General features: G+C 54.1%; 1 protein-coding gene across 1 annotated transcript in view; it reads right to left on the reverse strand.

The window, feature by feature from the left end:
* ERI3 (ERI1 exoribonuclease family member 3) overlaps positions 1-26,072 on the reverse strand; it is a 302,309-nt gene that overhangs the window by 190,325 nt on the left and 85,912 nt on the right. The window contains 1 exon segment of the mRNA XM_077278034.1: positions 7,287-7,359. Coding sequence (XP_077134149.1) covers positions 7,287-7,359 — 73 coding nt within the window.

Here is a 26,072-nt window from a genome sequence, read left to right on the forward strand (position 1 = left end):
GTTCCCGGTATACGGGGGTCTTGTGGGGTGTTCCCGGTATACGGCAGGTCTTGTGGGGTGCTCCCTGTATACGGGGGGGGTCTTGTGGGGTGTTCCCGGTATACGGGGGTCTTGTGGGGTGTTCCCGGTATAAGGGGGTCTTGTGGGGTGTTCCCGGTATACGGGGGGGGTCTTGTGGGGTGTTCCCGGTATACGGGGGTCTTGTGGGGTGTTCCCGGTATAAGGGGGTCTTGTGGGGTGTTCCCGGTATAAGGGGGTCTTGTGGGCTGTTCCCGGTATACACGGTGAGTATCTACCAGATGTGGTCTCTGACAAGCGGTGATTTGGTTCCAGTGTAACAATTCAGGATGGAGGCGATAATATGGAACTACTAACTGTAAATGCCATTGACAGGCCGCTGCGTGGAACGGTTTGGCGGTATTAGTTTATGGACAGTGGGGCGCAAGCTCCGGCGTCATGGCTCCAGTAGGTGACCGGCGCTGTCAGGTAGTCGCTGTGACGTGTCCCGTCCGTGGGGTGGAGCGGCAGGACGCGGGGCGGCGGTGGCGGTGATGGTGGCGGTAGCCGGCGGCGCTCTCCTCCTCCCGCGGTGATTAATGCTTCCTATTCCAGGGCTGACACTCAGGTATTTCTACCCTCCAGATTATCACTCGGGGCGATTGTTCAGCCCCCGCTGCATCCATCCCACACATAATATCCCTCATGCATACATTATCTGTCTGACTATTATCTGGAATGATTTCGGAATTAAATTTCAGCCGGCAATATTGGCGCTAAGAGCGGCTCACTTTATGGTCTAGTCAAAGGTTAGAATAGCAATCAAAGCACCGCTGCCGATGCACCGAGACATTTTAATATTCCAAAACCCGGTAATTGTAAAAGGACATAATATTTTTTCCCTGATTACCCCAAAGGCAACACATGTTAACAAGACGGAAGCGGCGGATGAAAAGGACGCGCTCGGAGTTCGGCTTTTTTCTCGGAGGCGCATTTAGCAGCAGAGAAAGGAGCCGGGATCTCATTTCTTCCATGATGAGAGGGGGCGACGTCTAATATCCCCCCTGATGTCTTATGGGGGCTTCAGCTCCTTACTGCTCTGCGTCACCTACAAGAGGGTGAAGGCGTCAGGTCTAATTGAATATTATCCGGATTCTCCCATGTCTCTGCGGCGGCTGCTAATGAGGCTGCAGCTGCGTCCGGGATCCACTCATTACCTGTAATTATGTTTACACTGCAATTAAACATTAATTAAAGCATTTGCTCCAGCACATGGCTCCGCCCTGGGTACACTCACCCCATAACCGTGTATTAATTCCCAGCCATGAGATGTTATTACATATCATCTAATTAATTACTGCCGTTAATAAACCTCCCTCATTAGGATGGTGTGGTTCATGCTGGCAGCCGGCGGGACTATGGAGAAGCAAGACACCTAAACCCACGAGTACGAGCCGGGACCTAACGAACAGCGGGAGAGAAGACCCCACAGCAGTCAGGGCCGCGGGTGCGGGTCGGGGCGCAGGTGCAAGTACGGGTCAGGGCACGGGTACGGGTCAGGGCACGGGTACGGGTCAGGGCACGGGTACGGGTCAGGGCACGGGTACGGGTCAGGGCACGGGTACGGGTCAGGGCACGGGTACGGGTCAGGGCACGGGTACGGGTCAGGGCACGGGTACGGGTCAGGGCACGGGTACGGGTCAGGGCACGGGTACGGGTAAGGGCACGGGTACGGGTCAGGGCACGGGTACTGGTCAAGACCTGCCGTACAGAAGGAAAGTACGGGTCAGAACACGGGTAAGGGCCTGGACCTGCCGTAGACACCACAGAGGCCAGGGCAGGGGTCAGGACCTGCCATACAGCGGAAGAGCAGACACCAGGGAGGCCAGAACACGGGTAAAGGTCAGAACTCGAGTTTAGGCCTTGACCTGACGCACAGCTAGAGAGTACGGGTCAGAACACGGGTGCGGTCCTGGACCTGCCGTACAACGGGAAAGCAGATTGTCACATTCTTTGTTCAATGCAATATTGGCGATATGTCCAACCTGGGGTGTGACAAGTGCGAGATCTGTGAACACAGCTCTGGGGGTGACGAGTGCGAGATCTGTGACGGGCACAAGTGTTTCAGGCAGAAGCCAGGATGGGAGACCAGGACGGAAGATGGAGAGAGCCAGGACGAGAGACGGCGGGAGAGGCATGACGGGAGACGGCGGGAGAGGGGGGAGAGGCAGGACGGGAGACGGCGGGAGAGCCAGGACGGGAGACGGCGGGAGAGGCAGGACGGGAGACGGCGGGAGAGCCAGGACGGGAGACGGCGGGAGAGGCAGGACGGGAGACGGCGGGAGAGCCAGGACGGGAGACGGCGGGAGAGGCAGGACGGGAGACGGCGGGAGAGCCAGGACGGGAGACGGCGGGAGAGCCAGGACGGGAGACGGCGGGAGAGCCAGGACGGGAGACGGCGGGAGAGCCAGGACGGGAGACGGCGGGAGAGCCAGGACGGGAGACGGCGGGAGAGCCAGGACGGGAGACGGCGGGAGAGCCAGGACGGGAGACGGCGGGAGAGCCAGGACGGGAGACGGCGGGAGAGCCAGGACGGGAGACGGCGGGAGAGCCAGGACGGGAGACGGCGGGAGAGCCAGGACGGGAGACGGCGGGAGAGCCAGGACGGGAGACGGCGGGAGAGCCAGGACGGGAGACGGCGGGAGAGCCAGGACGGGAGACGGCGGGAGAGCCAGGACGGGAGACGGCGGGAGAGCCAGGACGGGAGACGGCGGGAGAGCCAGGACGGGAGACGGCGGGAGAGCCAGGACGGGAGACGGCGGGAGAGCCAGGACGGGAGACGGCGGGAGAGCCAGGACGGGAGACGGAGGGAGAGCCAGGACGGGAGACGGAGGGAGAGCCAGGACGGGAGACGGAGGGAGAGCCAGGACGGGAGACGGAGGGAGAGCCAGGACGGGAGACGGAGGGAGAGCCAGGACGGGAGACGGAGGGAGAGCCAGGACGGGAGACGGAGGGAGAGCCAGGACGGGAGACGGCGGGAGAGCCAGGACGGGAGACGGCGGGAGAGCCAGGACGGGAGACGGCGGGAGAGCCAGGACGGGAGACGGCGGGAGAGCCAGGACGGGAGACGGCGGGAAAGCCAGGACGGGAGACGGCGGGAGAGCCAGGACGGGAGACGGCGGGAGAGCCAGGACGGGAGACGGCGGGAGAGCCAGGACGGGAGACGGCGGGAGAGCCAGGACGGGAGACGTCGGGAGAGCCAGGACGGGAGACGGCGGGAGAGCCAGGACGGGAGACGGCGGGAGAGCCAGGACGGGAGACGGCGGGAGAGCCAGGACGGGAGACGGCGGGAGGGCCAGGACGGGAGACGGCGGGAGAGCCAGGACGGGAGACGGCGGGAGAGCCAGGACGGGAGACGGCGGGAGAGCCAGGACGGGAGACGGCGGGAGAGCCAGGACGGGAGACGGCGGGAGAGCCAGGACGGGAGACGGCGGGAGAGCCAGGATGGGAGATGGCGGGAGAGCCAAGACAGGAGAGCCAGGGCGAGAGACGGCGGGGGCCAGGACGGGAGACGGCAGGAGAGCCAGGGCGAGAGAGGCAGGAGAGCCAGGGTGAGAGACGGCGTGAGAGCCAGGGCGAGAGACGGCGGGAGAGCCAGGACGGGAGACAGCAGGAGAGCCAGGACGAGAGACGGCGGGGGCCAGGACCTCAGCTCCTCATTACACAAGTCACAGCCCCCGATACTTGCTCTGCAAGCTACGAGCTGCGATCGGCTCTGCAAAAGTTTAGTGAACTTCAAATGGCGATGTGTAATGGTCAGTGAACTGCACACAGCCTCGGCGTCCGTCACATCACATTTGCAGAGCAGCGAGCAAATCTGCACTGACAGCACATGACAGGCGCCATGCACAGGCCGCATACGTGAAAGCTAGACACTATGGAGGAGACCCCAGCACTGACCTAAAGGGTCTCTTTGAAGAACTGAATCAAGAGTATTTTGTTGCAGATTGGCGACTGTTTATTGACTCATCCCAGAGATGATTGAAAGCAGTGTTGCTTCACAATGGAAATATGAAAGCATCAATCCCTATTGCTCACTCATGTCATCGAAAGGAAAGTTATGAAAATCTGTCAGTTGCTTTGGATGCTATACAATATAAGCATCATCAATGGAATATCTGTGGAGATGTGAAAGTGATGGGTCCTAAATTGGCAAAGGAAGGAGGCTTCATAGAATATTGCTGCTTCTTGTGTTTATGGGACAGTGGAAATACAGTACAGCATTATAGTCATCGTGATCGGGAAACATCTATGCTCCAGGTAGAGACAATGTTCAGCATAATCCTTTACCTGCTCCAACAAACATCTTTCTTCCCCCACTACATATAAAGTTGGGATTGATTAAAACTTTGTGAAAGCCACGGCAAAGACAAATTCACAAGGGCTCCAGCACATTTCACAGAAATTCTCCAGCATTTCTCCAGCAAATCTGAAGGAAGGAGATCAGAGAGCTGATGAGAGATGATGTGTTTGAAGGAACTCGAAATGTTAAGGAAATGAGATCTTGGAAAAGCTTCAGGTGGATCTGTGAAAACTTCTTAGGAAAACAAAAATCTGCAGAATATGTTGAAGGTGCTGAGGAACTGCTGAATGTATTGCAGAGTCTTGGATGTCGCAGGTCTCTGAGAATGCACTTTATGCCTACACATTTAGATGTATTCCCTCAAAATCTTGGGGATGTAAGCGATGAACAAGGCGAGCGGATTCACCAGGACATTAAAGTAACGGAACACCACTACCAGGGAATGACTGAGAGATGGCAGATTACTGGCGGATGTTATATGGGGACAACCCAGAACAATCCTATCAACCACAGTCTAATGTCAAGCATCTTTAAAGGGAACCTGTCACCCCCAAAATCGCTGGTGAGCTAAGCCCACCGGCATCAGGGGCTTATCTCCAGCATTCTGTAATGACTCTGTAATGCTGTAGATAAGCCCCCGATGTATCCTGAAAGAGGAGAAAAAGACGTTAGATTATACTCACCCAGGGGCGGTCCGGCGCCTGCGCACTGCAGTACTTTGCTCTGCCCTCAACAGGACAGATCACTGCGCCGGAGCCGCGGCGTAAAGACCCGAAGAGGACGTCATGGAACGAAGATGGGAGGCGCCGGAGCGGACCGGAGACACCCATCCGACCGGACCGGCACCGGGACCGCCCCTGGGTGAGTATAATCTAACGTCTTCTTCTCATCTTTCAGGTAACATCGGGGGCTTATCTACAGCATTACAGAATGCATTACAGAATGCTGGACATAAGCCCCTGATGCCGGTGGGCTTAGCTCACCTTTGATTTTGGGGGTGACAGGTTCCCTTTAATTTCTGCTGATATTTTGGTTTCTATTTTGTATCTGAAATTATTTTGGTTTAATAAAAGCTGTTTTTTAAGGTGAAGCATTTTGTTTTCTGATATGTAGATTTCCTAATGTCACCAGTATATTTCCTATACCTTATAATGATGATGTTCCATGGAAACTATACGCGCTACAGAAAAACTATAGACATTTGTGAAATCAGGACAAAAAGATGATTCAGAAAAGTACAAAGTCATTTTTTGTAGACCTGTGAAATGGTTATTACTTGTGCAGACCTGCTTTTGATATTACAGACCTGGGGAGGCCGTTGTACTTACTGTGCTGAAGGCAGAATACTGACAGTCCTGCAAGGGCTCTAATGGTCGGCGTATAGAGCCACATTCATGTGAGAGATCAGCGGGGGCGATGTACGGGACATGAGAGATCAGCGGGGCGATGTACGGGACATGAGAGATCAGCGGGGGCGATGTACGGGACATGTGAGAGATCAGTGGGGGCGATGTTCGGGACATGTGAGAGATCAGCGGGGGCGATGTACGGGACATGTGAGAGATCAGTGGGGGCGATGTACGGGACATGTGAGAGATCAGCGGGGGCGATGTACGGGACATGTGAGAGATCAGTGGGGGCGATGTACGGGACATGTGAGAGATCAGCGGGGGCGATGTACGGGACATGTGAGAGATCAGCGGGGGCGATGTACGGGACATGTGAGAGATCAGCGGGGGCGATGTACGGAACATGTGAGATCAGTGGGGGCGATGTACGGAACATGTGAGATCAGTGGGGGCGATGTACGGAACATGTGAGATCAGTGGGGGCGATGTACGGAACATGTGAGATCAGTGGGGGCGATGTACGGGACATGTGAGAGATCAGCGGGGGCGATGTACGGGACATGTGAGAGATCAGCGGGGGCGATGTACGGGACATGTGAGAGATCAGTGGGGGCGATGTTCGGGACATGTGAGAGATCAGCGGGGGCGATGTACGGGACATGTGAGAGATCAGTGGGGGCGATGTACGGGACATGTGAGAGATCAGCGGGGGCGATGTACGGGACATGTGAGAGATCAGTGGGGGCGATGTACGGGACATGTGAGAGATCAGCGGGGGCGATGTACGGGACATGTGAGAGATCAGCGGGGGCGATGTACGGGACATGTGAGAGATCAGCGGGGGCGATGTACGGAACATGTGAGATCAGTGGGGGCGATGTACGGAACATGTGAGATCAGTGGGGACGATGTACGGGACATGTGAGATCAGCGGTGGCGATGTACGGGACATGTGAGAGATCAGCGGGGGCGATGTACGGGACATGTGAGAGATCAGCGGGGGCGATGTTCGGGACATGTGAGATCAGCGGGGGCAATGTACGGGACATGTGAGAGATCAGCGGGGGCGATGTTCGGGACATGTGAGAGATCAACGGGGGTGATGTACGGGACATGTGAGATCAGCGGGGGGATGTTCGGGACATGAGAGATCAGCAGGGGCGATGTACGGGACATGTGAGAGATCAGCGGGGGCGATGTACGGGACATGTGAGAGATCAGCGGGGGCGATGTACGGGACATGTGAGAGATCAGCGGGGGCGATGTACGGGACATGTGAGAGATCAGCGGGGGCGATGTACGGGACATGTGAAATCAGCGGGGGCGATGTACGGGACATGTGAGAGATCAGCGGGGGCGATGTACAGGACATGTGAGAACACACAGGAGCCTCTGCACCATTGTGCTCAGACTCCCATTATCGGCACAATAAAGGACAGAAGGAAATCTGTCCGTCCTCGGGGACGTGTTGGGAAAAAAACATCACACTTCATTTCCATGCAAATAACCCCGACGGCGAGCCGCCTCCCCGAGGACACACACATTTATAGGAGAAGGGGATTTGGTAAGAAAAGTACCTTCTTCAGATTAATCCACTGCTTGAAGTAATCTGCGACCTGCAGTCCTAGATATTCACACTGTCCCGGCAGCCTGTAAGAAGGGAACGAGAGAAGCGGTTAGTCTCCACCGGCTCAGCGCTAATCCTCATTATGGCACAGAATCCACACGGCGGCCATACTGCTGCACAAGGGACCGATCCGCCAGACCGGGGACATCACTCAGCGCGCGGTGCGGTCACAGTGTCCTGCGCTCCTCCGGGTAAACATCTCCATACTACACAGAGGGAAACTACAGTAAAGAAAGCTGCAACTAGGAAACACCTAACACTTCCAGAGGGGTAGAGGAACCCATCAGGAAGCTGCGACTGACAGATCTAATCTGATCGAATCCACACAATCGTGAGCCAAAGCAGAAAAAGTGGAGAAAATGTTCTGCAGATACCACATACTGCACACGGGGTGTAATCCGGCCAGGCCTGCTCCACAATCAGCTGGGAAACCACCATCACAAAGCTGTTGACGGATCTGGTATTTATCAGTGAACAGCTGGGCTCCCACAATGCAGGAACGGCCGTGAGCGAGTCATGACTGGTTACACAGGACTGCCCAGTAATGGCCGTGAGCGAGTCATGACTGGTTACACAGGACTGCCCAGTAATGGCCGTGAGCGAGTCATGACTGGTTACACAGGACTGCCCAGTAATGGCCGTGAGCGAGTCATGACTGGTTACACAGGACTGCCCAGTAATGGCCGTATGCGAACAATGACTGGTTACACAGGACTGCCCAGTAATGACCGTGTGTGAGCAATGACTGGTTACACAGGACTGCCCAGTAATGGCCGTGTGTGAGTAATGACTGGTTACACAAGACTGCCCAGTAATGGCCGTGTGCGAGTCATGACTGGTTACACAGGACTGCCCAGTAAAGGCCGTGTGTGAGCAATGACTGGTTACACAGGACTGCCCAGTAATGGCCGTGTGTGAGTCATGACTGGTTACACAAGACTGCCCAGTAACGGCCGTGTGCGAGTCATGACTGGTTACACAGGACTGCCCAGTAATGACCGTGTGTGAGTCATAACTAGTTACACAGGACTGCCCAGTAATGACCGTGTGCGAGCAATGACTGGTTACACAGGACTGCCCAGTAATGGCCGTGTGCGAGTCATGATTGGTTACACAGGACTGCCCAGAAATGACCGTGTGTGAGCAATGACTGGTTACACAGGACTGCCCAGTAATGAACGTGTGAGAGCAATGACTAGTTACACAGGACTGCCCAGTAATGACCGTGTGCGAGCAATGACTGGTTACACAGGACTGCCCAGTAATGACCGTGTGCGAGTCATGACTGGTTACACAGGACTGCCCAGTAATGACAGTGTGTGAGTAATGACTGGTTACATAGGACTGCCCAGTAATGACCGTAAATGAGCAATCACTGGTTACACAGGACTGCCCAGTAATGGCCGTGTGTGATTAACGACTGGTTACACAGTGAACTAATTCCAATCAGATACACAGCCCCTGAAGAAGGTGCAGATAAGATGAAACACTGTAATTGTGGCAGTGCGCTTGTGGTGGAACATTGCAGTGCGCTTGTGGTGGAACATTGCAGTGCGCTTGTGGTGGAACATTGCAGTGCGCTTGTGGTGGAACATTGCAGTGCGCTTGTGGTGGAACATTGCAGTGCGCTTGTGGTGGAACATTGCAGTGCGCTTGTGGTGGAACATTGCAGTGCGCTTTGTGGTGGAACATTGCAGTGCGCTTGTGGTGGAACATTGCAGTGCGCTTGTGGTGGAACATTGCAGTGCGCTTGTGGTGGAACATTGCAGTGCGCTTGTGGTGGAACATTGCAGTGCGCTTGTGGTGGAACATTGCAGTGCGCTTGTGGTGGAACATTGCAGTACGCAAGATGAGAGAAGTGAGAGGAATGGAAAGGTCATTAGGAGATCAGAGGACACAGAGAAGGATAGACAAGGACATCTAGGAGCCGCCATTACTGTACAGGCCGCGGCGCTCTCTTTTAGCTCGTGGAATATTAACCTTATACATAAAGATCAGCCCCCGGGGTGGAGGATGGCGCTGGATCTTCACAAGAGTTTAATAAGTTTCTGTAACATTTTGTTGCTCGGCGCCTACAAGCTGCGGAATACGGGACTGTAGATTTATTCCCCGGTAATAAGGGGCTCTCCGCTGCCTCCTCGCGCGGATGTGGTGATGGATGAGGAGCCATTGTGCGCTATCTCCGCTCACACTTAGCAGGGCATCATTATCCCTGGATGGCACGGGGTGAAATACGGCGTCAGGCACCAGGGGGGCCGGGCGCTAATTGTACAACAATGGTGGGGAGAAGAGGGGCCGTTATCTGGGCGCTGACACCTGTATCTGGGCCTGCGGAGTGACAGCGCCGCACAAATTACAGCCTCCCCTTTGTATTGTATCCTCTCGTGCAAACAGCCGATGATAAAATGTGTCAGCGAGGTGATAGCTTATCAATTTAACCCTAATTATCCTGGAGGTCAGCGCACAAAGAAAGGCAGCGGAATCTCAACAGGTTCTGCTGGAAATAAACCGCCACAGAGAAGCGCAGCGCCGGGCGAGGAGCAGTAATTGAATTCCAGCTCTCAGGTGCTCCCAGTGTATCAAAAATTAATATCACACCCGCAACTAATCAAAGCGGGTTAATGTCCATCTGCTGCCGCTGCTGCCCCGCTGTGCTGGGGTCGGTGACAGCGGGGGATGATGGAATCCAACACCACTGACCCTCCTCCCGGGGGGACACGGATCCTGCAGGGAACAGAATACTTATTGTACACTGCCCCTCCCAAACACAGGCGGTCCGCACCCCCACCGCATTACAGCAGGGGATCCAGAGATGGCTCACGTAGGGGGCATACGCCCCAGAGGGGTCAGGCAAGGGGGGAATGCAACCCCCAGAGGGGACAGGCAAGGGGGGGGACTGCATGCCCCAGAGGGGACAGGTAATGGGGGATTGCACGCCCCAGAGGGGTCAGGATGGGGGAGAAAGTACGCCCCAAAAGGGTCAGGACGGGGAGAATGCTCGCCCCAGAGGAGTCAGGATGGGGGAGAATGCTCGCCCCAGAGGATTCAGGATGGGGGAGAATGCTCGCCCCAGAGGAGTCAGGATGGGGGAGAATGCTCGCCCCAGAGGAGTCAGGATGGGGGAGAATGCTCGCCCCAGAGGAGTCAGGATGGGGGAGAATGCTCGCCCCAGAGGAGTCAGGATGGGGGAAATGCACGCCCCAGTGGGCACAGGCCACTGGGTGATGGGGGCATGAAGAGAGGGGTCAGACCAGGAGGTGATGGCCAGTACATCTTCAAGTCTCTTGATTTCAGAAACTTTCCAGGAAAAAGACGAGGTGCGGCCAATTCATCCTAGGACGCTCTGGTTTTATTCTATAGCTTTCCATTACTCCATTTATCACCATTCTCAAGATCTCTGCTTGCTGTCACTTTCTTGCATCCAACAGGCATCAGTCCAGAAGGTATGACTGCAAGCATTGCTCCAGGAGCAGCAGAAAGCTCCTGTGACCAGTGTGTTACAATGTATCAGACAACAAGCCATAACCTGGTACAAGAATGAGACAGGCGGGGCTACAAACACTGAAGGTTTCCACTCATTAACATAACAGCAAGCAGAGATCCTACAAATGGTGAGGAAGGAAAACTAAAATTCTATCAAAACACTGCAGAACTTTTGATTTGTCGTTTACTTTTTGAAAACATAATGGATGAAATAAAATATAATCTGCATTTATGGAACCTGCTGCCCAGAATCCAATCATTAGTGACGGTATCGTGTGTACATCATTGTCCATCGGTCCAACATTGTGCGCTCATTAAGGCATCTTTATAGCCGAGTTCTTTTTTTGCTGATCAGATGAAGCACAAGATTCTGCTGTGGCGGACTGCCACTAGGGGGAGCTAGAGAGTAAAATGCGTGGTCCCTCTCCCCATTAGGAACACTTGCTGAGCGCGCGCCTATGATAGGGGCTGGAAGACTAGAGGTCGGCCAAAAGCCCCCTAACCCAAATGACCCCACGGCAGTGCGCTCCTCAGCGCCCCCTAGGAGTGGCTGCACAGGACAGACGCTGTGTGTGACTGCAAGACTCCATAGCTTCAATGTATACAGTTCAGCTTCAGATTCTCACTGTTCTCATCCTGGTTACACAACAGATTTGAGAACGCAGCTCTGGGAGTGACTGGAGTATAATTATAAGTGGTCGCAAGGTCATGGCAAAACACCACACAACTTCCATGGTTTTCATGAAGATCAAGGAAGAAAAAAAAGTGCAACATGACCAAAACTGGTGAATGCACCCTAAGAGGGGAGGCAGACAGGAGATAAGGGGTCGGAGAGAAGCAGAATCCTCCCGGACGTCAGCTCCTCATTACAGGACATGGCGGCCGCTCCACGCACCTGACGGCCGAGGACGGCGCTGCTCCTCCGCACAGGAATTCTCCGGAGGAAAGTCACATTCTACCAAAGCTGCTAATGATCCGCGGCCGGGCGGCGCCTGACGTGTCGGCACAAACAGTTTTGAGTGGCTGTCAGCGATCTCGTCCACTTGTATTAAATTACTGTTGTTTTTTCTCATTCTGTCCCCAATCTGCGGAGGATTCATCGCGGCACCGCGCACAATACATGTGTTTACCGCCCATAGTGACAGCCTCATATCAAATAAATAATTACCACAACACGGTCATAATGAGATGCGGCTTATTACCGAGCCGCTGACAGCACCGCTCCAGCTTTATTTATTTCACCTGGTCACGGTACAACAAGTCTATAAGCGGAGCGTCAGCTGGAAATATCACTGCGTGAAGAGGAGGCATGACAGGCAGCCGCGCACCGGCTCAATCTGCTGTCAGCCAGCGCTAATGAATGGAAGCATCAGGATCTCAGCTCTGGAAGTCGCAGCCTTACATCCCACCTACACCCAGGACTGAGCGTCACCAGCGGGAGAGAGCGCCGGGCCACCACGAGACACTGGAGAGAGGCCCACTGCTACAAAGAGGAAAAAAGTCAGAGCACGAAGACTTTAATACGACCTGCGAAACTCCTGGAACGAAGCAACGCAAAGACCCTCCAAAAAGTGCACCGATATCGTAGGGTCGGTGCAAACAGTAACTGTGAGCCAAATGAAAGAGATCACACAAACTGTGCAGAAAAAGCGCTGCGATACGTCACCAGACTGGTGGAATCCACCAAGCAGAGGGTGAGATGTGCAGGAAATCACAGGGTTCAGCCACTCGGGAAGGTCCTGAGAGTCCAGAGCGTCAGACAATGCACGGAGAAAAGAACAGCCACCACCAGGAAGGTCCTGACAGCCCTGAGCGTCAGACAATGCACGGAGAAGAGAGCGGCCACCACCAGGAAGGTCCTGACAGCCCTGAGCGTCAGACAAAGCACGGAGAAGAGAGCGGCCACCACCGGGAAAGGTCCTGACAGCCCTGAGCGTCAGACAAAGCACGGAGAAGAGAGCGGCCACCACCGGGAAGGTTCTGACAGTCCTGAGCGTCAGACAAAGCACGGAGAAGAGAGCGGCCACCACCGGGAAGGTTCTGACAGCCCTGAGCGTCAGACAAAGCACGGAGAAGAGAGCGGCCACCACCAGGGAGGTCCTGACAGTCCAGAGCGTCAGACAAAGCACGGACAGAGAAGAGAGCGGCCACCACCGGGAAGGTTCTGACAGCCCTGAGCGTCAGACAAAGCACGGAGAAGAGAGCGGCCACCACTCGGGAAGGTCCTGAGAGTCCAGAGCGTCAGACAATGCACGGAGAAGAGAGCGGCCACCACCGGGAAGGTTCTGACAGTCCTGAGCGTCAGACAATGCACGGAGAAGAGAGCGGCCACCACCGGGAAAGGTCCTGACAGCCCTGAGCGTCAGACAAAGCACGGAGAAGAGAGCGGCCACCACCGGGAAGGTTCTGACAGTCCTGAGCGTCAGACAAAGCACGGAGAAGAGAGCGGCCACCACCGGGAAGGTTCTGACAGCCCTGAGCGTCAGACAAAGCACGGAGAAGAGAGCGGCCACCACCAGGGAGGTCCTGACAGTCCAGAGCGTCAGACAAAGCACGGACAGAGAAGAGAGCGGCCACCACCGGGAAGGTTCTGACAGCCCTGAGCGTCAGACAAAGCACGGAGAAGAGAGCGGCCACCACCGGGAAGGTCCTGACAGTCCAGAGCGTCAGACAATGCACGGAGAAGAGAGCGGCCACCACCGGGAAGGTTCTGACAGTCCAGAGCGTCAGACAAAGCACGGAGAAGAGAGCGGCCACCACCAGGAAGGTTCTGACAGTCCAGAGCGTCAGACAAAGCACGGAGAAGAGAGCGGCCACCACCAGGAAGGTCCTGACAGCCCTGAGCGTCAGACAAAGCACGGAGAAGAGAGCGGCCACCACCGGGAAGGTTCTGACAGTCCTGAGCGTCAGACAAAGCACGGAGAAGAGAGCGGCCACCACCGGGAAGGTTCTGACAGCCCTGAGCGTCAGACAAAGCACGGAGAAGAGAGCGGCCACCACCGGGAAGGTTCTGACAGTCCTGAGCGTCAGACAAAGCACGGAGAAGAGAGCGGCCACCACCGGGAAGGTTCTGACAGTCCAGAGCGTCAGACAAAGCACGGAGAAGAGAGCGGCCACCACCAGGAAGGTCCTGACAGCCCTGAGCGTCAGACAAAGCACGGAGAAGAGAGCGGCCACCACCGGGAAGGTTCTGACAGTCCTGAGTGTTAGACAAAGCACGGAGAAGAGAGCGGCCACCACCGGGAAGGTTCTGACAGCCCTGAGCGTCAGACAAAGCACGGAGAAGAGAGCGGCCACCACCGGGAAGGTTCTGACAGTCCTGAGCGTCAGACAAAGCACGGAGAAGAGAGCGGCCACCACCGGGAAGGTTCTGACAGCCCTGAGCGTCAGACAAAGCACGGAGAAGAGAGCGGCCACCACCGGGAAGGTTCTGACAGTCCTGAGCGTCAGACAATGCACGGAGAAGAGAGCGGCCACCACCGGGAAAGGTCCTGACAGTCCAGAAAGTCAGACAATGCACGGACAGAGAAGAGAGCGGCCACCACCGGGAAAGGTCCTGACAGTCCAGAAAGTCAGACAATGCACGGACAGAGAAGAGAGCGGCCACCACCGGGAAGGTCCTGACAGTCCAGAAAGTCAGACAATGCACAGAGAAGAGAGCAGCCACCACCCGGAAGGTTCTGACAGTCCTGAGCGTCAGACAATGCACGGAGAAGAGAGCGGCCACCACCGGGAAAGGTCCTGACAGTCCAGAAAGTCAGACAATGCACGGACAGAGAAGAGAGCGGCCACCACCGGGAAGGTCCTGACAGTCCAGAAAGTCAGACAATGCACAGAGAAGAGAGCAGCCACCACCCGGAAGGTTCTGACAGTCCTGAGCGTCAGACAATGCACGGAGAAGAGAGCGGCCACCACCGGGAAAGGTCCTGACAGTCCAGAAAGTCAGACAATGCACGGACAGAGAAGAGAGCGGCCACCACCGGGAAAGGTCCTGACAGTCCAGAAAGTCAGACAATGCACGGACAGAGAAGAGAGCGGCCACCACCGGGAAGGTCCTGACAGTCCAGAAAGTCAGACAATGCACAGAGAAGAGAGCAGCCACCACCGGGAAGGTTCTGACAGTCCTGAGCGTCAGACAATGCACGGAGAAGAGAGCGGCCACCACCGGGAAAGGTCCTGACAGTCCAGAAAGTCAGACAATGCACGGACAGAGAAGAGAGCGGCCACCACCGGGAAAGGTCCTGACAGTCCAGAAAGTCAGACAATGCACGGACAGAGAAGAGAGCGGCCACCACCGGGAAAGGTCCTGACAGTCCAGAAAGTCAGACAATGCACGGACAGAGAAGAGAGCGGCCACCACCGGGAAGGTCCTGACAGTCCAGAGCATCAGACAATGCACGGAGAAGAGAGCGGCCACCACCGGGAAGATCCTAACAGTCCAGAGCATCAGACAATGCACGGAGAAGAGAGCAGCCACCACCCGGAAGGTCCTGACAGTCCAGAGCGTCAGACAATGCATGGAGAAGAGCGCGGCCACCACCGGGAAGGTCCTGACAGTCCAGAGCGTCAGACAATGCATGGAGAAGAGAGCGGCCACCACCGGGAAGATCCTGACAGTCCAGAGCGTCAGGCAATGGATGGAGAATAGAGCGGCCACCACTGGGAAGGTCCTAACAGTCCAGAGCATTACACAATGCAGGGACAGAGAAGAGAGCGGCTACCACCAGGAACGTCCTGACAGTCCAGGGCGTCAGACAATGCACGGAGAAGACCGCGTCCACCACCAGGAGCGTCCTGACAGTCCAGGGCGTCAGACAATGCACAGAGAAGACCGCGTCCACCACCAGGAACGTCCTGACAGTCCAGGGCGTCAGACAATGCACAGAGAAGACCGCGTCCAACACCGGGAAGGTCCTGACAGTCCAGAGCGTCAGACAATGCACAGACAGAGAAGAGAGCGGCCACCACTGGGAAGGTTCTGACAGTCCAGAGCGTCAGAAAATGCACGGAGAAGAGAGCGGCCACCACCGGGAAGATCCTGACAGTCCCGAGCATCAGACAATGCACGGAGAAGAGAGCGGCCACCACCAGGAAGGTCCTGACAGTCAAGATGTTATTAGCTATAGGTAAGTGTTCACACTAGGCAGTCAGCTCAGGTACCCATCCATTCTGAGATTACCTTGACGTTTGGTGGATGGGCTCACAACTTTTGGCCAAATCTTGTGCTAAGAATCTCATGTGTTTTTTCATAAATTTCACAAGCCATTATGCTATTCACATTTCATGTATCGCACATTTCCTTGCTTTAGCACAAGTAAATTTTGAGTGCAGCCATTGATCTATTTGCTATGAGTCAAGAAAGTCAGACAATGCACGGACAGAGAAGAGAGCGGCCACCACCGGGAAGGTCCTGACAGTCCAGAGCGTCAGACAATGCACAGACAGAGAAGAGAGCGGCCACCACCGGGAAGGTCCTGACAGTCCAGAGAATCAGATAATGCACGGAGAAGAGATCGTCCACCACTGGGAAGGTTCTCACAGTCCAGAGCGTCAGAAAATGCACGGAGAAGAGAGCGGCCACCACCGGGAAGGTCCTGACAGTCCCGAGCATCAGACAATGCACGGAGAAGGGAGCGGCCACCACCAGGAAGGTCCTGACAGTCAAGATGTTATTAGCCATAGGTAAGTGTTCACACTAGGCAGTCAGCTCAGGTACCCATCCATTCTGAGATTACCTTGACGTTTGGTGGATGGGCTCACAACTTTTGGCCAAATCTTGTGCTAAGAATCTCATGTGTTTTTTCATAAATTTCACAAGCCATTATGCTATTCACATTTCATGTATCGCACATTTCCTTGCTTTAGCACAAGTAAATTTTGAGTGCAGCCATTGATCTATTTGCTATGAGTCAAGAAAGTCAGACAATGCATGGACAGAGAAGAGAGCGACCACCACCGGGAAGGTCCTGACAGTCCAGGGCGTCACATAATGCACGGAGAAGAGAGCGGCCACCACCGGGAAGGTCCTGACAGTCCCGAGCGTCACACAAGGCACGGAGAAGAGAGCGGCCACCACCGGGAAGGTCCTGACAGTCCAGAGTGACACACAATGCAGGGACAGAGAAGAGAGCGGTCACCACCGGGAAGGTCCTGACAGCCCAGAGCATCAGAAAATGTACGGAGAAGAGAGAGGACACCACCGGTAAGGTCCTGACAGTCCAGAGTGTCAGAATGCATGGAGAAGAGAAGAGAGCGGCCACCACAGGAAAGCTCCTGACAGTCCAGAGAGTAAGACAATACACGGAGAAGAGAACGGCCTCCACCGGGAAGGTCCTGACAGTCCAGAGGGTTAGACAATGCACGGAGAAGAGATCGTCCACCACCAGGAAGGTCCTGACAGTCCAGAGGGTTAGACAATGCACGGAGAAGAGATCGTACACCACCAGGAAGGTCCTGACAGTCCAGAGCGTCAGGCAATGCACGGACAAGAGATCGTCCACCACCGGGAAGGTCCTGACAGCCCAGAGGGTTAGACAATGCACGGAGAAGAGATCGTCCACCACCGGGAAGGTCCTAACAGTCCAGAGCATTACACAATGCAGGGACAGAGAAGAAAGTGGCCACCACCGGGAACGTCCTGACAGTCCATGGCGTCAGACAATGCACAGACAAAGAAGAGAGCGGCCACCACAGGGAAGGTCCTGACAGTTCAGAACATCAGACAAAGCAGGGACAGAGAAGAGAGCGGCCACCATGGGAAGGTCCTAACAGTCCAGAGAGTCAGACAATGCACGGAGAAGAGAGCGGCACCACCAGGAAGGTCCTGACAGTTCAGAACATCAGACAAAGCAGGGACAAAGAGAAGAGAGCGGCCACCACGGGAAGGTCCTGACAGTCCAGAGTGTCAGACAATGCATGAAGAGAAGAGAGCAGCACCACCAGGAAGGTCCTGACAGTTCAGAACATCAGACAAAGCAGGGACAAAGAGAAGAGAGCAGGGACAAAGAGAAGAGAGCGGCCACCACGGGAAGGTCCTGACAGTCCAGAGTGTCAGACAATACATGAAGAGAAGAGAGCGGCCACCACAGGGAAGGTACTGACAGTCCAGAGAGTCAGACAATGCACGGAGAAGAGAGCGGCCACCACCGGGAAGGTTGGGACTGGTACTTTCAATTTTAAGTAAAGGGGCAGTTGCTCACAGAAGATTGTTCTGCATTCAGCCAGGTTCAGCACTGTCTCCACTACTATCCAAATGCCTCACTGGCTGCAATCACGACGACAGTGCTGCAGCCAATCACTGCCCCGAGGAGCTCTGATAATGCAGATGGAAAAAGTCATCAAGCCCAGTGATTGGCTGCAGCACTACCAAGGAAGCCAAGACTGGGCAGCGACGCGTCATCGCTGGATCGAGGAGGGTGAATGCACACAAGACATAACTTGTAAAATATCCGGGCTTCCGCAGTGAATATGAAGATTCCATCAGCGGAAACACCGAACATCGAAGCAGACTGACATGGCGTGAAGTCTAACAGAAACATCTGTGGATGTCAGATCCTGAGCGCCGCTCACTTCAGCGGTGGATTTCCTCCATAGGATGAGATGTGATGAAGGCAACGCTCGTACTGTACTACTGACCGTCAATCGTAAAAATCCACACAGAAAAACTGGCGTATCCATCTGGTGTGAACACACCCTAACGGTCTTAGGCACCAAGATAGAACTTTAGGTGCATTATCCCATGATCCTCCACAACCATCTCAGGTTTTCCCCTTTTTATAGGACGACTTAAAAGTGTAAGTGGTTTATATTTTCCTTCCCCTTCTTACGCCTGGCCGCCGTCTTGCTCTGGTAAGTCACCATTGTTGGCTGGGGCTGACGCTCGTTCACTTCAACACTACAGTATAATAGTCAGGTCGTCTATAGTGGAGAACAGGCAGCGAAATAGAAAGGTTTCCTCAAAATGCCAATTTACTCTTACACTTTGGAAATCCACGACCATGACACAATGACCTGTAAAGACGTGGCGACACGCACCGGCACGGACAGCCGCTTCGCACTGATGTCGGCACATGACGAAGTGTTTCTCCTGCAGATCCTCGTCACAGGTGGATACATTGTAACAGGAGAGATTTCAAGGAAATGGCCCCTTACAAATCAGTGCAGCTCTTCAGATTGCACCTCACGGGCCGGGAGATGCCAGAGGGCAACATCTGGCTTCATGCAGAGCAGCGGCCACTTCATAGGCGCCTGCAGCCACCACACGGCACCAGTCGTGGTCATGACTGCCTGCTCTGATGAGCCGTAACGTGCCGCTGAAGACAGAGCTGTTTGCAGTCACTGGGATGTGTTAGTAATTATTTTCCCGGTGTCACACGGCTGTCATTCTCCAGGAGACACAGAGTCAGCCTGAGGCAGCCTGCAAGACAGAACGAGGCAAGGAAAGCTGCCGCGCAGGTTCCGGCATCCACCTCTTCAATCTCCTGCCGCTCCTTCCTTCAGAACTCGGCGGCTCCATCTATTTATTTACTCCTCACAAAGGCGACGCTTCCAGGTTCTCACCCGACTGCATCCTCCTCACAGTAAATTACCTGCTGCACCAGGGCCCGATACAAGCTGCGAGCCACAAAGTAACCTGCTGCGTCTGATCTGTTTGTGGCCTGGAGGCAGAGGATGACGGCAGTGACGGCTCTGTGCACCGCAGTCTGCAGCAATCACCTCCACATTCAGAAGACGCCGAGCAACAGGAGAAGTCCTGACACTAAAACACAGACGGACAGGAGCGAAGCAAAACTATCTGTATACAGTGTATACTCCGAGCGGAGCCCTGCAGGAAGGACGCAAGGAAACAATGTATCAGCAGAAGAATCAGAGAACAGCAACAGACCCCCACTAACCACGGAGCAACAGAAAGACCCCAAACACTCCACACACCCCACACCAGCACAACAGGGCGCGCAGCTCCGGGGGTATAATGCAGGACGTAACGCAGGATCCGTAATGTATGTACACAGTGACTGCACCAGCAGAATAGTGAGTGCAGCTCTGGGGTATAATACAGTATGTAACTCAGGATCAGTAATGTAATGTATGTACACAGTGACTGCACCAGCAGAATAGTGAATGCAGCTCTGGGGTATAATACAGGAGGTAACTCAGGATCAGTAATGTAATGTATGTACACAGTGACTGCACCAGCAGAATAGTGAGTGCAGCTCTGGGGTATAATACAGGATGTAACTCAGGATCAGTAATGTATGTACACAGTGACTGCACCAGCAGAATAGTGAGCGCAGCTCTGGAGTATAATACAGGATATAACTCAGGATCAGCAATGTATGTACACAGTGACTGCACCAGCAGAATAGTGAATGCAGCTCTGGAGTATAATACAGGAGGTAACTCAGGATCAGTAATGTAATGTATGTACACAGTGACTGCACCAGCAGAATAGTGAGTGCAGCTCTGGGGTATAATACAGGATGTAACTCAGGATCAGTAATGTATGTACACAGTGACTGCACCAGCAGAATAGTGAATGCAGCTCTGGAGTATAATACAGGAGGTAACTCAGGATCAGTAATGTAATGTATGTACACAGTGACTGCACCAGCAGAATAGTGAGTGCAGCTCTGGGGTATAATACAGGAGGTAACTCAGGATCAGTAATGTAATGTATGTACACAGTGACTGCACCAGCAGAATAGTGAGTGCAGCTCTGGGGTATAATACAGGAGGTAACTCAGGATCAGTAATGTAATGTATGTACACAGTGACTGCACCAGCAGAATAGTGAGTGCAGCTCTGGAGTATAATACAGGATGTAACTCAGGATCAGTAATGTATGTACACAGTGACTGCACCAGCAGAATAGTGAGTGAAGCTCTGGGGTATAATACTGGATGTAACTAAGGATCAGTAATGTAATGTATGTACACAGTGACTGCACCAGCAGAATAGTGAGTGCAGCTCTGGGGTGTAATACAGGATGTAACTCAGGATCAGTAATGTATGTACACAGTGACTGCACCAGCAGAATAGTGAGTGCAGCTCTGGGGTATAATACAGGAGATAACTCAGGATCAGTAATGTAATGTATGTACACAGTGACTGCACCAGCAGAATAGTGAATGCAGCTCTGGGGTATAATACAGGATGTAACTCAGGATCAGTAATGTATGTACAATTACTGCACCAGCAGAATAGTGAGTGCAGCTCTGGAGTATAATACAGGAGGTAACTCAGGATCAGTAATGTAATGTATGTACACAGTGACTGCACCAGCAGAATAGTGAGTGCAGCTCAGGAGTATAATACAGGATGTAACTCAGGATCAGTAATGTAATGTATGTACACAGTGACTGCACCAGCAGAATAGTGAGTGCAGCTCTGGAGTATAATACAGGATGTAACTCAGGATCAGTAATGTAATGTATGTACAAAGTGACTACACCAGCAGAATAGTGAGTGCAGCTCTGGGGTATAATACAGGAGGTAACTCAGGATCAGTAATGTAATGTATGTACACAGTGACTGCACCAGCAGAATAGTGAGTGAAGCTCTGGGGTATAATACAGGATGTAACTCAGGATCAGTAATGTAATGTATGTACACAGTGACTGCACCAGCAGAATAGTGAGTGCAGCTCTGGAGTATAATACAGGATGTAACTCAGGATCAGTAATGTAATGTATGTACACAGTGACTGCACCAGCAGAATAGTGAGTGCAGCTCTGGGGTATAATACAGGAGGTAACTCAGGATCAGTAATGTAATGTATGTACACAGTGACTGCACCAGCAGAATAGTGAGTGAAGCTCTGGGGTATAATACAGGATGTAACTCAGGATCAGTAATGTAATGTATGTACACAGTGACTGCACCAGCAGAATAGTGAGTGCAGCTCTGGAGTATAATACAGGATATAACTCAGGATCAGTAATGTAATGTATGTACACAGTGACTGCACCGGCAGAATAGTGAGCACAGCTCTGGGGTATAATACAGTAGGTAACTCAGGATCAGTAATGTAATGTATGTACACAGTGACTGCACCAGCAGGATAGTGAGTGCAGCTCTGGAGTATAATACAGGATGTAACTCAGGATCAGTAATGTAATGTATGTACACAGTGACTGCACCAGCAGAATAGTGAGTGCAGCTCTGGAGTATAATACAGGAGATTACATTACTGATCCTGAGTTATGTATGTACACAGTGACTGCACCAGCAGGATAGTGAGTGCAGCTCTGGAGTATAATACAGGATGTAACTCAGGATCAGTAATGTAATGTATGTACACAGTGACTGCACCAGCAGAATAGTGAGTGCAGCTCTGGAGTATAATACAGGAGATAACTCAGGATCAGTAATGTATGTACACAGTGACTCCACCAGCAGAATAGTGGGTGCAGCTCTGCTCAGCTGCTACTCACTGTGCTGATTGTGGGTGCGGTCGCTGCTGAACCTGCAGTGTGCTCCTGAGCTCCTGAGAACCACCACCTCTCCACCCGGGGACCTGCTCTCTCTCTTACCCAGGGAGGGAGTGGGTTTCCTGGGATGAGTGAAGGAGCCAAGTCCCAGGCTTCTGCTTCCCGGACCAGGCTGGCGGGGGGCAGAAGGAACCAGCAACCAGCCTGCACATCAGAGGATTCGGGGGTGAGACGCTCCACCAGGAGTCGCAGCAATGTGGCTCCTACTCCCCCCAGGTCTGCAGAGACCCAGAGAAGCCGCAAGGCTTCCATGGAGGAGAAGCCTGCTAGTGTGCAAGATGGCGGTCCTTCTGGAGGAAAGCTGAGTGCTCACGGAGGTGAAGCCGACCTCACTGAAGAGGGTTGGGCGCTGCAGAGCCCCCGGGAGTCTGTGTCCACCTATGCCTCCCGGGTCATGAGCCACCTCCGTGAGTATGAAGACGCAAGCAAGACCATCACGAGGCTCCGAGAGGAGCTGCGCTGCACAAGCAACAAAGCTGCAGGTTCCTCCAAACCGAGGAAGAATCAGCTCCAGGCGGAGGTAAGGAGACTGAAGGATGACATCAATGAGCTTGAAGTCAGAAAAGCTCTCATCAGAGAAAAAAGTGGACCATTTAAGGAAAAACTTATTAATGAAGATCGATTCAGAGAAATGGCTGATAACAGAGAGCAAAGGCAGATGGGGCTGCAGCCTGAGTGCCAGGTGGATGATGATGATGAGGAGGAGGATGATGACCAGCAGAAAGCCCCACCTGACAGCCTGCTTAGTCACTCACAGGCCACGTGCAGCAAGCTCCCTGCTGGACAGGCGACAATGACATCTCGTCGCAGTTCTGCTGGCTCTGGGGAGGACAGTGACATCGACCAGGGAGGGGCACTAATGGCAGAGATCAAGCTCCTGGAGTCCCCAGTGTGCCTTCAGAACTTCCATCTTGGTGATGATTTGCCAGAGGAGGCACCTGGGGGCCGGAAAAAAAAGGTGAAGAAGATCAAACCTAAGCTGCAGGAAGCGGTAAGCTATGTATATGCCCCCCTCCCTGTACCCCCTGAGTCGGCTGCAGGGTCAGCTCGCTGTATAAGCCCCGTTGCCCAGCCCGGGTGCTGCTGTGGATCCGGTGCAAAGGCGCGGGGAGACTACAAAGCAATGTAGTGAGGCGCAGAGCTCCGTTTCTGCTTGTAGTAGCAGGGACGTAGCAGCAGGTGCATCAGCCGAGAGGCTGGACAGTGAGGGCGGCCCGGCGGCGGGCGAAAAATCAGGCCACGATACTGTGGTGTGCTCCCCAGTGGGAGGGGGGAGCAGCCCGGTGTCAGGGGCAGCTCCGGTGGCCTCGGTGCCCCTGAATGCTGTTGCCGCTGATCACTTAGTTGAGAAGCGGCGGCAGTGTGAGGGGGTTACCGGGGCTGGGCGTTCCGGTCCTCCCACCAAAGTCCTGTTCTGTGTTGGTGCCGCTGGTCAACAAGATCCTGATGCTAAGGATCAGCGGTGCCTCACAACAGCGAAAGATCAGCGGCGCCTGGTAGCAACCATGAAGCAGCGGAAAATATCAACTCATGATGCGGAGGGCACACATAAAACCAGGGGTGAGGTCACCTCCAGTTCTGTGGAGGAGACTCAGCCCCTTGTGCCTGATGATGCGGAGGCCAAAATGTCACCCCCTGTTGTCACTGGTCCAGCAGGAGTGAATGTGATGGTGGGTATGGATGAGGAAAACTCTTTGTCTAGTGGTGTGGTTGCTGGTTTGGTGGAGGGTGAGGAGGTTATGGAGGTGGGTAATGGTGATGCTGTTGGTGTGGATGTGGTCACTGGTCCGGTTGCCCCCCCGGTGGTGGCAGCACCTGTCAGGAGTTATGCCGCTGTCACCTCCGGGGGAAATAGGGCGTCCTCCTCGTCTCTGGGCTCTGGGGACGGCATGTTGCAACAGCGTCTCCTGGAAGCTCTAAAGAAGGGAGAGAGATCACTAATGGTAGAGGGTCGAGAGGTTGATCTATCCTTCTGGATAGAGAGGCATGGCCTCGGGGCCTTCCGAGAGCAAAGAGGGGGGGATACAGTGTGGTCCCTCCCAACTGCCGGGCCGGGTAGTGTGCGTAGGAATGTGGTCCGTCTTCGGTGGAGGGGCAGTGATGCGTGTCCTCCAAGGTCGAAGGTTGTGGAGCTCCTGCTGAGGATGGGCTTCAAGGCGATTGACATCTACGCCTTGATACATCCCTATTCCACACCTGAGTTTGATGTCAGCTTTGTTCGGCCGGAGGGGCTTGAACTTTTCTGGTCGAACTATGAGTTGGCAAAAAATGAGCCCGGCTGGCGAGACTTTGCCGTTCAGGCGGTGTCTCGCCAAAATCAAGTCAAGAAAGTGACCGTGATGACATGTAACGAGTCGCTTTCTTGTTATGACATCATGACGTGGCTTGGCCGGTATGGAGAGGTAGTGGAGATGCCAAAGAAAAACCATGACGAGTTTGGTATCTGGTCAGGGGCCTGGACGTTTATGGTAAAACTTAAAGGGAACCTGTCACCTGAATTTGGCGGGACCAGTTTTGGGTCATATGGGCGGGGTTTTCGGGAGTTTGATTCACCCTTTCCTTACCCGCTGGCTGCATGCTGGCCGCAATATGGGATTGAAGTTCATTCTCTGTCCTCCGGAGTACATGCCTGCACAAGACAATATTGCCTTACGCTGGCGTGTACTCCGGAGGACAGAGAATGAACTTCAATCCAATATTGCGGCCAGCATGCAGCCAGCGGGTAAGGAAAGGGTGAATCAAACACCCGAAAACCCCGCCCATATGACCCAAAACTGGTCCCGCCAAATTCAGGTGACAGGTTCCCTTTAAGCGTTCAGGTGGTACGGTTGCCCACATACCATCATCTGCCTTCCTGGGTAGGGATCGTATCCTGGTCTTCTACCAGGGGCAACCGAAGCTCTGTCACAGGTGCGGCGACCCCACACACTTCAGCGCAAACTGCACTGTGCAGAAGTGTGCATTGTGTGGGGATGTCGGCCATCTTGCTGCATCTTGTGTGGAGATTAGGTGCCACCTGTGTGGTGAGTTAGGTCACCCATTCAGCCGTTGTCCTCGCTCCTTCGCTAACGCAGTCGTGACCCCGGTGGGAGAAAGCCGTGAGGCTGATTCTGCTGGGGAAGGGACTAGCAAGGGTGAGGGAGCTGAGGGGCCAAGGAAGAAAAGCAATAAAAAGACGCCTGCCCAGCTAAGGCGTCTAGACAAGCGCAGACAGGATAGGGAGCTGGGCGAGCCTCGGGCTACTGGGGCGGCCCCTGTCCTGGATGCCAGTCTTGCTGCTGAGGCCCCAAGGGATGATGAGTTGGATGAGGAGGTCAGGAGGATCCACAGGGAGGAGAGTGCCACTGCCTCAGAGTCCTCCCATTATGAAAGTATGGATGAGGATAATAGGCAGTGGCTAGAGGACAAGCGTAAGCTCGGCACCAAAAAGAAAAGAAAGAAGGGAGATAAAAAATCTTCTCCCGCTCTGACCAAGGTACCTAAGGAAGGAAAAACCGACTCCCCTCTGGTTGGTCTTTCTAACCGGTTCCAAGCCCTTGAAAACATCTCTTCCTCTGAGGAGGAAGCTGAGGGTGAGGTTCTGGCTTCGGCGGGGCTCACAGGGGGCGCCGAGTCTCCTCCTTCTGGGAACGTAAGATCCTTGGAGGGAGGGACTGGCCCAGAGTCCGGAGACGAGGACGAAAAAAATAAAAAACGCGTGGAAATGGATACCTCCATGTCATTAAAGAGGGGGAAGGATTCCTCCTCTGAGGCAGAGGATAAGG

Source organism: Ranitomeya variabilis, chromosome 8, assembly GCF_051348905.1.
Source record: "Ranitomeya variabilis isolate aRanVar5 chromosome 8, aRanVar5.hap1, whole genome shotgun sequence".
Classification (NCBI taxonomy): domain Eukaryota; kingdom Metazoa; phylum Chordata; class Amphibia; order Anura; family Dendrobatidae; genus Ranitomeya; species Ranitomeya variabilis.